General features: G+C 39.5%; 2 protein-coding genes across 2 annotated transcripts; one reads left to right on the forward strand and one right to left on the reverse strand.

The window, feature by feature from the left end:
- Positions 1 to 2,298: 2,298 nt before the first annotated feature.
- On the forward strand, positions 2,299 to 2,760 carry LOC112202940 (coiled-coil domain-containing protein 12). Its single transcript, XM_024343988.1, has one exon. It carries the CDS (start codon positions 2,299 to 2,301, stop codon positions 2,758 to 2,760), a length of 462 nt encoding a protein of 153 aa, XP_024199756.1.
- A 6,002-nt stretch (positions 2,761 to 8,762) lies between these two features.
- On the reverse strand, positions 8,763 to 10,871 carry LOC112166608. The gene has a single exon (XM_024303485.2). The coding sequence runs from the start codon at positions 10,642 to 10,644 to the stop codon at positions 8,905 to 8,907; it is 1,740 nt and encodes a 579-aa protein (XP_024159253.1). The 5' UTR covers positions 10,645 to 10,871; the 3' UTR covers positions 8,763 to 8,904.
- Positions 10,872 to 14,315: the final 3,444 nt, after the last annotated feature.

Genomic DNA, 14,315 nt, shown 5'->3' on the forward strand with positions numbered 1-14,315 from the left:
GAAGTTGAGTGAAATGACGCTCCAGAGTCTATGATCCACGACTCCAATGGTGCTTCAGTAACACTTAGTACAAGTGCATCCGAATCAAACTCAGTTGTGTTTGCCATCTTCATTGTCTCCTTCCACTGGTTATAGTCTCTCTTGACATGTCCAGATTTCCCACAATGCCAACACCCATCGGACCACTTTCCTGACTTGGACACGCTTCGGCCTTTTCCAGGTGCCCTAGACTTGGACCTTCCACGATTGTTGTTTAAGTTCTTGTTGAATGTTCTACCTCTATTTTCTATAGAGAGTGCAGAACTTGAAGGATCTTCAAGGTTATTTTGTCTTCGTGTCTCTTCATTCAGAAGAATGTCACGCACATCATTAAACTTCAGCTTCTTCGTAGTCCCAGCTTCACTACAAATCGAGTTCACAGTCACATCCCAATCTGAAGGCATGGAAGTCAACAACACCAAAGCTTTGATGTGTTCGTCGAATTTAACATCCACTGATGCTAGTTGCTCGATAATATCACCAACTATCCCAACTTGCTGGCGAACAGATTATACCCTTACCCATCTTCAAAGTGAACAGCAGCCTCATCAAGTACAACTGTTGAACGACATTTGGCTTCTCATACATGTTGGACAAACTATCCATCATCCCCTTCAACGTAGTCTCCTTGATAACAAATCATCATACATCATTCGAAAGCGATAGTCGAACGGCTCCAAGGGCCATCCTATCCATCTCGACAAATTCTTCCTCCTTCACATCTTTTGGGAGCTTGCCCTCTAAAGTCTTAGCAAGCTTCTTCATATTCAAGTAGTCCTCGATCTGTGACCTCCATAGACTAAAGTCATTACCGTCGAACTTATCGACCCTATTCTCAATGTCTTCTATGCTCATTGTTTCCACTCTAGAGCCTAGGCTCTGATACCACTTTGTTAGGAATTCGACCTAGAATTTCTCTTGCGGAAGTAGACAAGTGCAACACAATATAGATAAACGATCGAGAAAACAAACAAGAACTTATTAACGAGGTTCAACAAAGAACTTTGCCTATGTCTCCAGGCTGCTTGGGTTGAATACATGAACAAGAATACAAGGATCTCTCACAAAAAGTTCTCACCAACTCTCAAGACCTCACTTGCTCTCTCTGTTTAATGCTTCAAAGACTTGATCTACTACTACAACCTATGCCCTTATTTATAGATATCTAACTAGACCCTATAAGACATTGGAAACCTATTCCCAATAGACATTGAAACCATTACCAAGTAGGATTATGTAAGCAGGTAGGAAACAATCAAAACTCCTCTTTGATCAAGGATTAACAAATCCTTATCCTATGAGGAATCGGATCCACACACCCAACATCAAGTTCTGCAGATTATCTATGATTCTCATATGTACCTTCTAACACAAATAATGGCCTAACGAAAAAGGTGAATTTGTTGTAAGTATATATCAATCTGAAAGTAGATGAGTATGATGAGAAAAACGAAGACTAAGTCAGACCCTTTCGATAATTAATTAGGTCAAACAGCCATCACACAGTAGCAGATGAATAAATATCGATGTAGAAAGACATTGACAGAGACACAAAGGCAGAGAGACAGGCCAACCCAGAATTCATACGAAATGTTATTCTAATGAATTGGCAGAGAAAAGGATGTGATGCAAAATCGACATCAACCATTCGACAAGAATTAATGGACTTAATTAGTTCATTCCCACACTTTCACGTGTTAACGGTGCTATGCTTCAAAGTATGATTGATTAGTCTAATACAAAATTTGAGTAGCAAGATTTTACTTTGAAGCTCATAGTTCATGTATTCCCAGAGTTTCATTAAGTTGGTTAAATCATGTATAAATTATAGAGGGTAAATTTTACATGCCAGCTGGTTAAATTAATGGGGTATGGATCATGTATGGGTGAATAATATTGTTAATATGCATCTACTAGTTTTAAGGATCGAATTCTCAGATTATTCTTAGCTGCAAATTGCAACACACAAAGCAATTAATTTGCAACATATAATGTGTAAAGTGAATATTACGCATTGCCCTTCCTTGTTGTCTAGTTTGATTAAGTTTTTGATTCCTAGTTGAATTATGTTTCTAATCCTAGTTGGATTGTGCTTACTTTCTCAATTTGATTAAATGTATTGCCTATAAATACCTCTAACAAAGAAACAACCATAAAAGAGATTGTGATTATCTTCTCTTTTAAAATTTCACAATTACTACATAGACTCTCAAGCACACATAACAACCTAGACGCTGCCCTAAGTATAGCTGAAGCAAAATGGCAGGTCAAGAGGACTCCATTGAAGTAGTTGCTGCGACACGAAAAGAGATGATAAGAGCCCTTAGAGCTGCACAGGAACTGTCAAACACTCCGGATGAGGACTCTGCTCATATTAACAATAACACTGACGATGACAACGACGCTAGTGAAGAAACTAATATGAGTGTGAAGTTCCGAAATTATTTCCCTCGTGATAAGAAGCTTATGGAAGGAAAGCTTAAAATTGGTCCAATATTGAAGTTTGATGACCCTATTGCTGCAGTAGTGCCTTTTCCATCAGAGAAGAAAAAGGACCCGTTCAAGGATCTTGTTCCCAAACCACCACACTTTGAACTTCAAAGGGATGTGCAGAAGAGGCTTGATAAGCTTGAAAGGCGAACGCAGAAGGCGTTGTGTAAAATTATGGAGCAAGAAAGGCTGAAGCAAGAGAATGAAGGTGGCATAAATGGTCTAAGCTAGAGACTAGTATTAGAACCATGTCTTTTGTTTCTCTCTCATAACTCTTTGTCTATTCGTCTTTTGTTTTTGGAGTTTGATTTCATGTCTCCTTTTAGTATTCTATTTTATTTCTCGTGTTATCAAGATTAAGTATTGGGTATGAAGAGTAGAAGACTAACTAGGGTCATATTTCACCACTTTCATGTCCTCATATACTGAATGACTAGCCCGTAGAAACAAATTTTCTAATAACTGACAGAGATAATTATCGACAAAAGACTTTGATCAATATATATACACTTTGCCGAAGAAAATTCATTGATGGAAGATGTTCATCCAACGAATACCGGTGGGTAGAATTTAATATTGGCAGTTGTGTCATGATTGACGAAGTGCTGCATTCTCTGATTTGAGTGTAAAGAGAGGCTTGAGAGTGTAAGAGAGAAAGGCTTAGACTTCAGAGTGTAACCCTAAAAACTTTGGGAAAAATCTTCAAATCGTACCTGAAATATGGTCCAATGCACATTTTGGTACCTAAATTTTCAAAACTACCCTCGTAGTACCTAAACTATTGCTCCGTTTCTCCATATGGTACTTCCATCCAATCTGCCGTTAACTTTGCCTATTAATTTTTTTTTTTTTTTGAGATGAATGTCATCCTATAAGAATGGGCCACATAGGCAAAGTTAACAGCAAATTGGATGGAAGTACCATATGGAGAAACGGAGCAATAGTTCAGGTACCATCAGGTAGTTTTAAAAGTTAAGGTACCAAAAATGCAATAGATGATAGTCCAGGTACCATATGAGGATTTTTCCCAAAAACTTTCTCAAACGGTGCGTTTGGGGAGAAAATCTTAGCCTCCTAAGAATTATGAGGAAAATTTTTGAAAAATGACAGAGTTTGGGCATTTAAGTTGGTTTGTAACCTTATTTTCCAAAATCATTAAAAAATAACCATATGGTGAGTGAAAACGTCTTCAATGCTGAGACCATGGTGCTGGCGAAGGAAAGCACAGTCGTAGGCTCCGACAAGCGGGATCTCATCAAGAAGCCTTTCACTCAAGCAGAAAAAGCAGCAAAATGCGTCATCTCCAATGATTGTGTAAAGGGCTCTAAGTTTTGAGAGGAGAGACGGCTATGAGAGTTGTGCGGCGCTAAAAAGTGGAGGCACATTAACCCTAAAAAGTGAAAACTTTCCCAAACGCACCGTTCGGGAAAGCCTTTTAAGAATGATGAGAAATGGGAAAGCAGAGAACCAATCAGCTACTCCCAAAAATCAAATAAAAAGCATAGAAATCGACAAGAAGTACTGAGTAAGTAGTACTGACCTATTTGTTGAAACGTTCAGAGATCGAAAGTAGCCTGACATATGCAACCAACGCCTGCTGCAGAATTAGAGAGTGAGCTTGCGCATTGGCTTCAAGCAGCTCTTTCTTCTTGACAATTTCCTCTTCCCTGACCCAGGGAAGGGATTCCCTCTCTTGCTCCTTTTTCCACGCAACATGGACCTCCTTCTCGCTTATGTCTCTGTCGACGGCAAGCTCCAGCATTTCTTCTCGCCTAGCCAAGTTCACCACTGCGATCGCGGTGCTGCAGAGGGAAATCACGATCGAAGGGTGCGCCAAGCAAATGTAGAGCTATGATGCACTGACATGGGATGTGGTGCGATACGATACGAACGTGGATACATTTTTTTCAAAAAAAAAAAAAAAAACAAGATACGATACATTTCAAATACATTTTCTAAAATAATATGTGATATATATATATAGTGTTAATAAATATATTTGATGAATATTGCATATAAAATGATGGAATTGCAATGAAACAAGTAATTGAAAGACATAATATTCAAACAATCATACAAAACATAAGTCCAAGGATCAAATTGCTTAACAAAAAGTTCAAACAACATAAAAATTTCAAACAACATAAATAAAACTAAGTTCAAGCACAATAAACAAGCTTCCACAACTTCAATCAACTTCATCATCATCATCAAAGATTACACCCTCCAAGTCTGGTTCATCAAGAGAGAGGTAGAATGCCTCCATTAACCGTATCCATTGAATCAAAATTATCCCCTCCAATATCCCACATTTCTCCACTTTTGTATTGTGGAGTTCTCCTTGATAAAAGCCGAAGATTATTATGTCCAAACACCAAATCTTCGGCTTTTTGTGGTGTAATCCTATTCCTCCTCAAAGAGTGAATAAACTTATAGGTGCTCTAATTTCTTTCACAATATGAGGAGGAACAAGGTTGCCCTAGTAGATTTAAAGCTAACCTTTGGAGATTTGATGTACTAGATCCATGGACAACCCACCATTTCATTGGTGACATCTTACCTCTATCATTGATACTACTTGCAAATTCATCCAAGCATGCCGAAAAATAGGCAAACTGCTCATTCACACTTCGTCTTTCCTCTTCATTAGCATAGTACGTATGTCTTAAGACATTCTTTTCTTTCCTTAGAAATCTCACTATCTTGACGTGGGGGAAGACGATTAGGAGCTCCATGAAGATATTCCATGCTATAATATCTACAAGTTCCATATATATATAAAGAAAAATTAACAATTTGTATTTGCAAGTAAAAATCTAAACTCAATCGCAAATAAATAGTTCAAATTCACCTTGGATTCAATGAATGTGCCATGCAATGAAGAGGTGAGGAACTCTTAGTCCATGTTGCTAGCAAAATCGTGTACACCACATCATAAAATTCCGAATGCTCTTCAAGTTCTTTGCCTTCATGTTTATAGATAGCGGCCTTTACTTGCTCAATCATAGCATCCCACCACTCATAAACCTTGTGAAGACATGGCTCATCCGTACCACTCCTCATAAGCATCTCATAGATGGGTAATGTGAAGGCAAGTATGTAATCAATCTTTGCCCAAGCATCACCATCTAATATCATGTCTTTCACGGTCCTTACTTTTGTCACATCATCATCTCTATAAGCATCCCATTGATCACTTATCACCATCCGTTCTAGAGCTTGCTTGATCTTCCTAAATCTCATAAGCATCACCACAATGGACGCAAAGCGTGTATCGGCAATGGATAACATCTTTAAGTGAGAATGCTCATTAAACATAGTCAACCTCATATAAGCAGATAACTTTTTTTTTTTTTTTTTTTTTTTTTTTTTTTTACAACGAACGTTTTTTATACATGCAAAAAGTTTTTAACCATGCTACCCTAGTTATTTAAAAATCTCATTCTCTCTCGTTAACTCAAGCTAGCTCTATCTCTCTCCACTCGGCTTTGAGGTTTTTACATGTACTTATTTGTGATTTTTGATTTGTAATCCATGATACACACACATATTGCATTAACTGCACATATGAATACAACAAATTAAAAATATTCATTATTTCGTTTTATGACATGTTGACTCACTAATCACAATTTCTCACTTAGAAACTTCACACCCCAATTTTCTACATTGTCTTACAAATATTTAAAACATATGTAACATGACCATCTCATTGAAGAGTTTCTCCATCTGACATGTCGGATTCTTCAATCGTTTGACGAACAAAAATTAAGTAAACCGTCGTAACACTTGATGTGTGACTCACTTATCACAATTCCTGGTTTAGAAACTCAACACCCAAATCATCCCCATCAAACTATTATTCTATATATAAAGGGTGAGTTTACTTTACACTGTTCATTATAGTTGGAAAAGGCATTTATGTCCTCATTGTTCGAGGAGAATATCAAGAAGGTGGAAAAGTCATGGGAAATCCATTTACTATGTTGAAAATTAGTCATGTAAAATTGAATATTAGACACCTTTTGCATTGTGAGTCTTGCTCTCAATCCTTGGAAACAAAACGAAATAATCTATAATTTTCATATGATAAATGAGACACCTTATGCATTGAAACTCTTGCTCTCAATCCTTAGAAACTGTATAAATTCTGTTGATTAAACTCTTGCTCTCTCCCCCTTACCATTCTTTCCAGTTTATTGCTGAGAGAATGTTGGCAATTGAGGCTTCTGATGAGGAATAGAGGCTTCTGATCTATCTTTAATTTAGTTCACTACTCTAAGTGCATGTAATGTGATGGATATGCTTGCCTTTTAGGATGACTATCTTTTGATAAAAGTTTTAAGACCTTGCAAGTTGTGTATTTATCTGATATTAACGGTAGTGTGCAATGTGCTTTTGCTTTGCTAAATATCTCTTGATAAAGTTCTCATTAGTATTATAGTAAAGAATACGAGAAACCATGTATGGTTGCTGCAAACCCATCTGTAACTGAATCAATATTCTTCATAATAAACACCTTTGTGCTTACACAAGGTTGGTTGCATGCACCAAAGTTATGAAACTTTGTTAAGCTGCTGAGTAACCTTTGCATTTAACGGGAAAGGGATAAAAACAAGACTTTGCAGCTACATGTGCTGCTGTTCAACTATCAATCAAGGTAGGAAAGAGAACAGGAGCACAACATTGCCAAAATTATCATCTATCATGATAATACTCCATTGGTATTTCTACAAATTCAACTCGGCATATTGAGCAAAAGAAATTGCAAGTATATCAACAAATTAGGCTTTCACATCCAACCAGCTCATCAAATTTGGTTCACTCATAATTGATAGAAGCTTATAAGCCAGGTCGTTACTCACTAAGTAACTCGCAGTCCTTCTAAAGTCTAGATAAGATTACAAAGACATGTCTTGTACCAGGCCAGAAGGGGATCAGATGCCAAAGAGCTGCAAAGAAAAAATCCATATTTCGAAGTCTCCAAAAAAATCTACCAAAAGCCAAAGATCCCCTCAAATTAAGCAACTGGCTTAGCAAATGGTTAGAAAAGTCGGGGCTCTCATGAAAAATTATGAAAAGAAAACATGGGAGTTACGTTACAAAATAAAAGTAGAAAAGATCCGACAATAACTTCACTGGACAAATTACAGTTGTGCTGAATGGGAGCATGGGGCTTGTTCCGCGTAGCATAAAGCATGTTACTTTAGGAGATCATTCGATGAAAATATTGAAACTTTCAACATTGGCTCCAAGCATCTTCAGTTGGAGAGGATGGATAGATATAAGAACTGCGTCATCTTCAGCTATACTGAGAGCCTGATCTCTTTGAAACTATGCCGATGCAGCTCTGTGGATCAAGGCCTAAATTGCCGGACCTAGAAACTGCACTAGGCTTTATGGAAAATTGGCCAGGTTCACCTAAAATGTTCCGATGACTAAAGGCTATACAATGACTATTCTTAACTCCGCCCAAGAACCTAAATTTTCTTTTTAAAGGAATCAACTATCACCCCATATGAGATAAACCACTCGTGACAAAGAAAGATTGAAACTTTATCTCACAACCAATTGTCATCTGAAACGTGACAAACATATGGGTTCTTCCATAGAAACAACCTGTCAAGAATCACAAGAAACTTTCATGGTCCATATGTAGTTGGCCTACTTACTACTTGTCCATCTCTATGTACCCTACATTGTAAAAGCTAATCCTCAGCTTGAGAACTGAAACCATCCCCTTCTTTAATCCACTTCTTTTAGAATCTTAATTTGACTTGAAATCCCAAGTGCCTGAACGTTTGGGTCATTCATAAACATGCAACCAACAATTTTTACCGTTATGCATAATGCTGAAAACATGCGCATTGTCTTCTTCTTCAATAGGCAATTGACACAAGAGGCAATACCAGATAGGGACAAGCAAATACAGAAGGAAACTTCATCTATCACCATCTTATTGTCCAGAAAGGTAGATGATGAAGTAGACCTTCGTTGCCCCAACTCACATGCCCATATGGGTTTTCATGGCTTTCCCATGTGCTCTCTCCTAAATAACACAAGCAAAATATTATACAAAGTTACAAACCCTTCTTTGTATATCCCCCATCTGACTTAAATAAATGCACTTGCATTCTCTTCAATCATTCATTCCCTGGCAGATTAGTATCTTTTGTAGAAAACTGTTTAATGGAATCTCTAATTATAGCTACAATCTTCACAAAAAGCTGTCATTGAAAGACACAGAATTGTAATAAAAAATGGAAGTAGATTTTGATTCCAGTTTGAGATTCACAGACGAAGTTAGAACTTGGAAAACCCTTATGGAGATATACAATTTCTATAAACAAAAATGCAAGCACATTATTGATGGATTCAAGAATGCCAGATTCCACTTAACATACTTCGAAATCTGTTTGTGGATAACTTCTTGACAAGTCTCTTGGCATCAGAAACTTCTGCTTCTGCAAGTTTCTCAATGTTTTTCAAGTACCCAGAATGGGCAATTTTCCTTCTCCCACTGTTGCAACTTGTCAATGACATTAAAATGGAGAACAAGAACTTCTTGTTACCTGCATTTCCTAGCTGGTCTGGATCAAACCGCTGCAGGAGAAGGCGTATGTTCCGATCATCCTGCACGAAACGTTTTCGATTTTTGGGGTTCAAAACCATGCTGGAGAGTGCCTCGGCCGCCATTTCCCTAACCTCAAATGACTTGGAATCAAGAAACTTAACCAGCTCTGTCATGAAATTTGCATCCCCCATTGCCTTCTTGGCTTCCTCTGATGCTTCACAAAGCCTAATCGCCACTTTCAACGCCAATTCCTGACTCGAAACCTCCCCATTTCTCAAAAAATACATAAGCTGATCCACAAACCCATACTTGATCAAAACACTAACACTCCTACTGCAACAAAAACACAAATTCTCAATTGCCCTCAACGCAATCTCCCTCACTTTGCACGAACAATCCGATCTTGGCTCCGAAACGCGAAGCAATGCTCCAATCCCACCCTCCTTAATCACCAAATTCCGAATCCCTTCATCCCCAGAAGCTATATTCTGCAGAAACGCAATTGCATTTATCTGCAACCCTTCCTCTTTAGACCTCACAAGCCCAATAAAAGTCCCTACAGCTCCTTCTTCAACCATGAACCTCTTTATCTCTTCCACCCCCACAAGATTCTTAAGCACCCCACAAGCTGAACCAACCAACCCGCCTGAGCTCTCCCCACATTCACATAACTTAAGCAGAGCTGTGACTCCTCCATGAGCTGAAATAGACCACCCATTATCCCCATTCTCAGTTAACCTCTGCAAACTTCTCGCAGCTCCTTCTTTCCCACTTTCACTTCCACTCTCCAAAACCCTTATCAACGGCGCAATAACTCCGGCTCCGATCAAAACTCCCTTACACAATCCAAACCCAGCAACCAAAGCCACGATCTTCGCCGACCCATCTTGGATTCCCACCTCATTCGAATCAAGAAAACCAATCAACAAACCCACAACCTCACTCTGCTCCACGACCACCTTTACATACTTGTCGTCTTCCACAATCGACTCATACAAATTCTCCAAAGCTTGGCGCTTCATCTCTGCGTCACCAACCTTCATTCTCGTCATCAAGTCCCTCACGTAAAACCTCATGTCGTCTCTGCAAGCCCCGTTCCCGGGTCTCGAGACCACGATGGCGAAGCGGTGAGTCAGCACGCCTGCGTTGTAGATTTCCGAGAGGCTTCCGGCGTGGAGATCGAGCTTCGCGGCGAGCTTGTCCAGGTCGCTCTGCATCAGAAGCTTGCCGGAGTAGGAAAGATCGACGCAGCGCCGAGCAAGATCGTGGCACTCGTTAATGGTAGCTAACGTCTTCGACAGAACGCCGGCGAGAACTGGGTTTTCATCTCCGTCGGAGTTTTCGACGGCGGCGAGGCCGGAGTTGAGCTCTTCGAGCTTGGCTGTAATCGCTTTCCATTTTCCGGCGAAGATTTTGATGGAGTAGGTGAGGGATATGAGGGAGGAGATGGACTGAATGGCTTGCCGGAGACTTGATTCTCCGGCGGCGGAGGGTTGGTCTGTTTCTTTGCCTTGACTACTGCTCTGCTCTTCTTCCCCCATTGTGGTTCTCTCACTGGTTTTGGAGAGAACCCATTAACCGGGTCGTATTCCGGCGAGGTGGGTGCGAATATTCCGGCAATTTGATCGGAATTTAGTAACGGAATATGGAATCTTATCGTGAAGAACAGAGAATAAGGGGACTTCAGGCTGGTTCAGTTTTGGGGCTCTACGATACTTTATCTCTGGTTTTTGCAGCTGATCCAGTGATAATGTGCATTTACGAGACTGACCTTTTCGTGTGGCGTGTGAGAGTGATAGATGAGGAGGAATTTAATAGGGGTGTTTGTGTCATTTCAGGTGGAGAATTGGAGACCCTGTCAATCTATTGGAAGTTGGAGCCCTATTTGGGGGGGTAGTTTTATTATGCTACATGATCATCTAAGAGTACTTAGCGTAGTTACTTCTTTGTACCAGAAAAAATAATAATTTGTTGTATAGTTCTAGCCGATAAATTATTTCGAATCACAGATGCGTAGAAGTTTATGACTATCTGATAATTTCTACTTCGTGTGTTGTTGTATAATGCTACATATTGCAATGATGTGTTCGTGTCATCGCAATTTAATTAAGTTAGGGGATTATTATCTTACTATTGGAGTTAAAGCTTCAAAGCAATCCTTACATTATGCAAAGGACTAATTTACTATTATTTTAGGTAACTTTAGTCTTTATAGTGGAAGTTGGAACCATCTATTATGTTAAGATGTAACTAATTAACCACATTATTTAATATATTAAGATGTCACTAATTAGCGGCATTATTTAATCCCAATTGTCAATGTCAAGTAGACAAGTTTCAAACCAAAAAAGAAGAAAAAGGATGGTTAGTCTTCCCACTTTTATACTATACTAACTTAACAGTTTCAGTTTCCAATTTTCTCTATCATCTTTAAGAATTATTTTCATGTAAATTTTGTTTCTACATTTTCTCTTTATTTAATTAAGTCACATTTTGTATCGTTGAAGATGAAGTGAGAGTGTTATTAGAGTTGTATATTTTGAAAATTTATAATAGATTGGGAGATTAAGACGAGCCTATAGGAGTTAAAACCACCATCCTCAAGTGATTTTGTTGTACCATTTTCACAACCATATAGCGATATTGCATTAATATGGAAATCCTATTTGTGCGCACAAGTATAACATTTGCAAAGGCTAAAAAGGGGTAAAAGATCATTGTAAAGACCATACTTTTCACAAATATGAGAAAGCACCCAGCTAAATGTTCATCTATGGAGAAAAGGGACTGTTTGCGTTGAGTACACGAGTAAGGGATTGTTTATCAGAAATTTCCAGCCTTTGGACGTTTTAACTTTACAACTTTATATGAACTTGTTATGGAGAAACTAGTTAAGCATAAGCAAACCAAGCATGAGACAAATTAGGCAATGATATTAATACCTAGTGATACAATTAAGTGGACTAGTAGTGAGGTTGTTAAGGTTATGGACCACATTTATAAAGGGAAGCTATTTTGATTTGGTGAAAAGGAAGAAAAAGGGTGGCTTTCAATAGGCTTAGCATGGAGATGACACAATCCCCACCCCACCATGTGAAGAGAAGAAGCCCTTTGTTGGGTGCCTTGAGGTAGCAGTCTTCTTTATATCAAGGGTTTTTGTCCATTTACACCATTTTTAGAGATTTTTTTCCCACTTACCCCACTAAGTTTTTTTAATTCCCCCTTACCCCAAACACTCTAAGGAGGTCTTCCCTAATACCCCATTAAGATTTTTTTTTTGTTTTTATTATTTTTTTAATACCATTTTACCCTCACCTTTGTTACTTAGAGAGAGAGAGAGAGAATGGAAGAGAGAGAAACCATAGGGGACTTCGCCGGAGTCCGGTCACCGGCAGCCGGATTCCGGTCACCGGCCGCCGGATTCCGGCCAACTTCGCCGGAATCCGGTCACCGGCCGCCGGATTCCGATCACCGGCTACCACCCACCGGAAAGTTTTTTTGCCCCCAATAGACGTCTATTGCCCCCTAATAGACGTCTATTACCCCTCAATAGACGACTATCAGCCATGTATTGCCCCCAATAGACGACTATCAGCCATGTATTGCCCCCCAATAGACGTCTATTGCCCCCCAATAGACGACTATCAGCCATGTATTGCCCCCCAATAGACGTCTATTGCCCCCCAATAAAGGGGCATTAGACGACTATCAACCATGTATTGCCTCCCAATAGACTTATATTAACCATGTATTGCCCTCTCAATAGACGACTATCAGCCATGTATTGCCCCCAATAGACGTCTATTGCCCCCAATAGACATTCAAAAAAAATTTTGCTTTCTTTCTGTCCCATTACTTTAAAAAAAAAAAAAAAAAAAAGAGCTGATTTGGGCACCCAGAAATGATCTGGGCACCAAACCTGGAGGAAACCCATAGAAATCAGGCCGAATTCCGGCCACCAGAAATCAGGTCGTATCTTGGGTGCAGGCATGCAGCTGAGGGATCCCCGTCGTCATCATTATCGGAGAGACCGATTCCCATCGAAACAAGGCCGAGTGGTAGGCCAAGTTCGCGTCGGCGCTGTCTCCGGCCACGAAGATCCGGATCTGCCACGCCGTCTGCGCTGGGTGCTCCGTTTACGGCTTAAACGACAAGGTCTTGTTCTCGGGATCCGACCGGATGGACCAGCCGGCAAGCCTCTACGCAGTGACAAACAAAGCCGGCGAGGCCCACACAATCGACGGCGGAGGATTGGCCGATTTACATGCCTCGAGAAGAGTAATGAGGTTGGCGATGTTGCTGTGGTTCTCCATGATGTATCGGACTCCGGCCTGAGAGGCCAGGTGCATGTCTTTGGGCGTCGCCGGTGAGAGCGTCGTCGACGAGGAGTGGAGCGACGGGGAGAGAGAGAGAGAGAGAGAGAGAGAGTCGTCTGGAGAGAGAGAGTAGGACTGTAATTTTTTAATTAGATTGGGGGCAGAATGGTCATTTGCTGATAAATTGTGTATGTGGGAACAAAAATTTGTTGCTGGGGTAAGTGGAACAACTTTTGCTTATTTTGGTGCTTTGGGTCAAGGACCCTTATATCAATATATCATATAGCTAGCTTGAAGTGGAGCTTAATCTCTATTTACACAAGTTGAAAAGAAGGTGTTTTCTAAACTCCTTTTGGAGTAGAATGGATTATGGTTAGAGGAGCTTTTAAAAAGCCAAAAGCTACATTCCCCTTTCACAAGTAAAGCTTGAAAGGTAATGTGCATTGACCATCCTTGCATAATAAGGTAAGGATAGCAAACCAGAGACTTACAGAAAGTAAGTAATTGTTAACTGTCACTCATCACACTTTTATCAATATCTACGAATTGTATTATCCTTATAGCTTACATCACCAAATAGCTTACGATTTGATTACTTCGATGAGATATATATTTTTAAAACATGAACTTAATAATCAACGTCTTCAATTTTCAAATTGCATTGTATTATCAACATGAATATGAGTTTGCCTTAATGATTCTTTACTATAGAGGATCTCTCTATTATCACACTCTTGGCAAAGTAGGAGCTAGCTAGGCGTGCATCAAAACCCTAGAAGATGACAAATGAGATGAAATTAAAATTCAATGACCCATGATAGCACTGGGTGTCTAAATGTGGTCAAGTGCTGTGTCCTGTAACGTGACATAACGGATATCATAATTCTGTATGTCAC

The sequence above is a fragment of the Rosa chinensis genome, chromosome 5 (assembly GCF_002994745.2).
Source record: "Rosa chinensis cultivar Old Blush chromosome 5, RchiOBHm-V2, whole genome shotgun sequence".
NCBI classification, from domain to species: domain Eukaryota; kingdom Viridiplantae; phylum Streptophyta; class Magnoliopsida; order Rosales; family Rosaceae; genus Rosa; species Rosa chinensis.

Coding starts and splice junctions, on each gene's coding strand:
- LOC112202940 (XM_024343988.1), top strand. CDS start 2,299: ATGGCAGGTCAAGAGGACTCCATTGAAGTAGTTGCTGCGACACGAAAA.
- LOC112166608 (XM_024303485.2), bottom strand. CDS start 10,644: ATGGGGGAAGAAGAGCAGAGCAGTAGTCAAGGCAAAGAAACAGACCAA.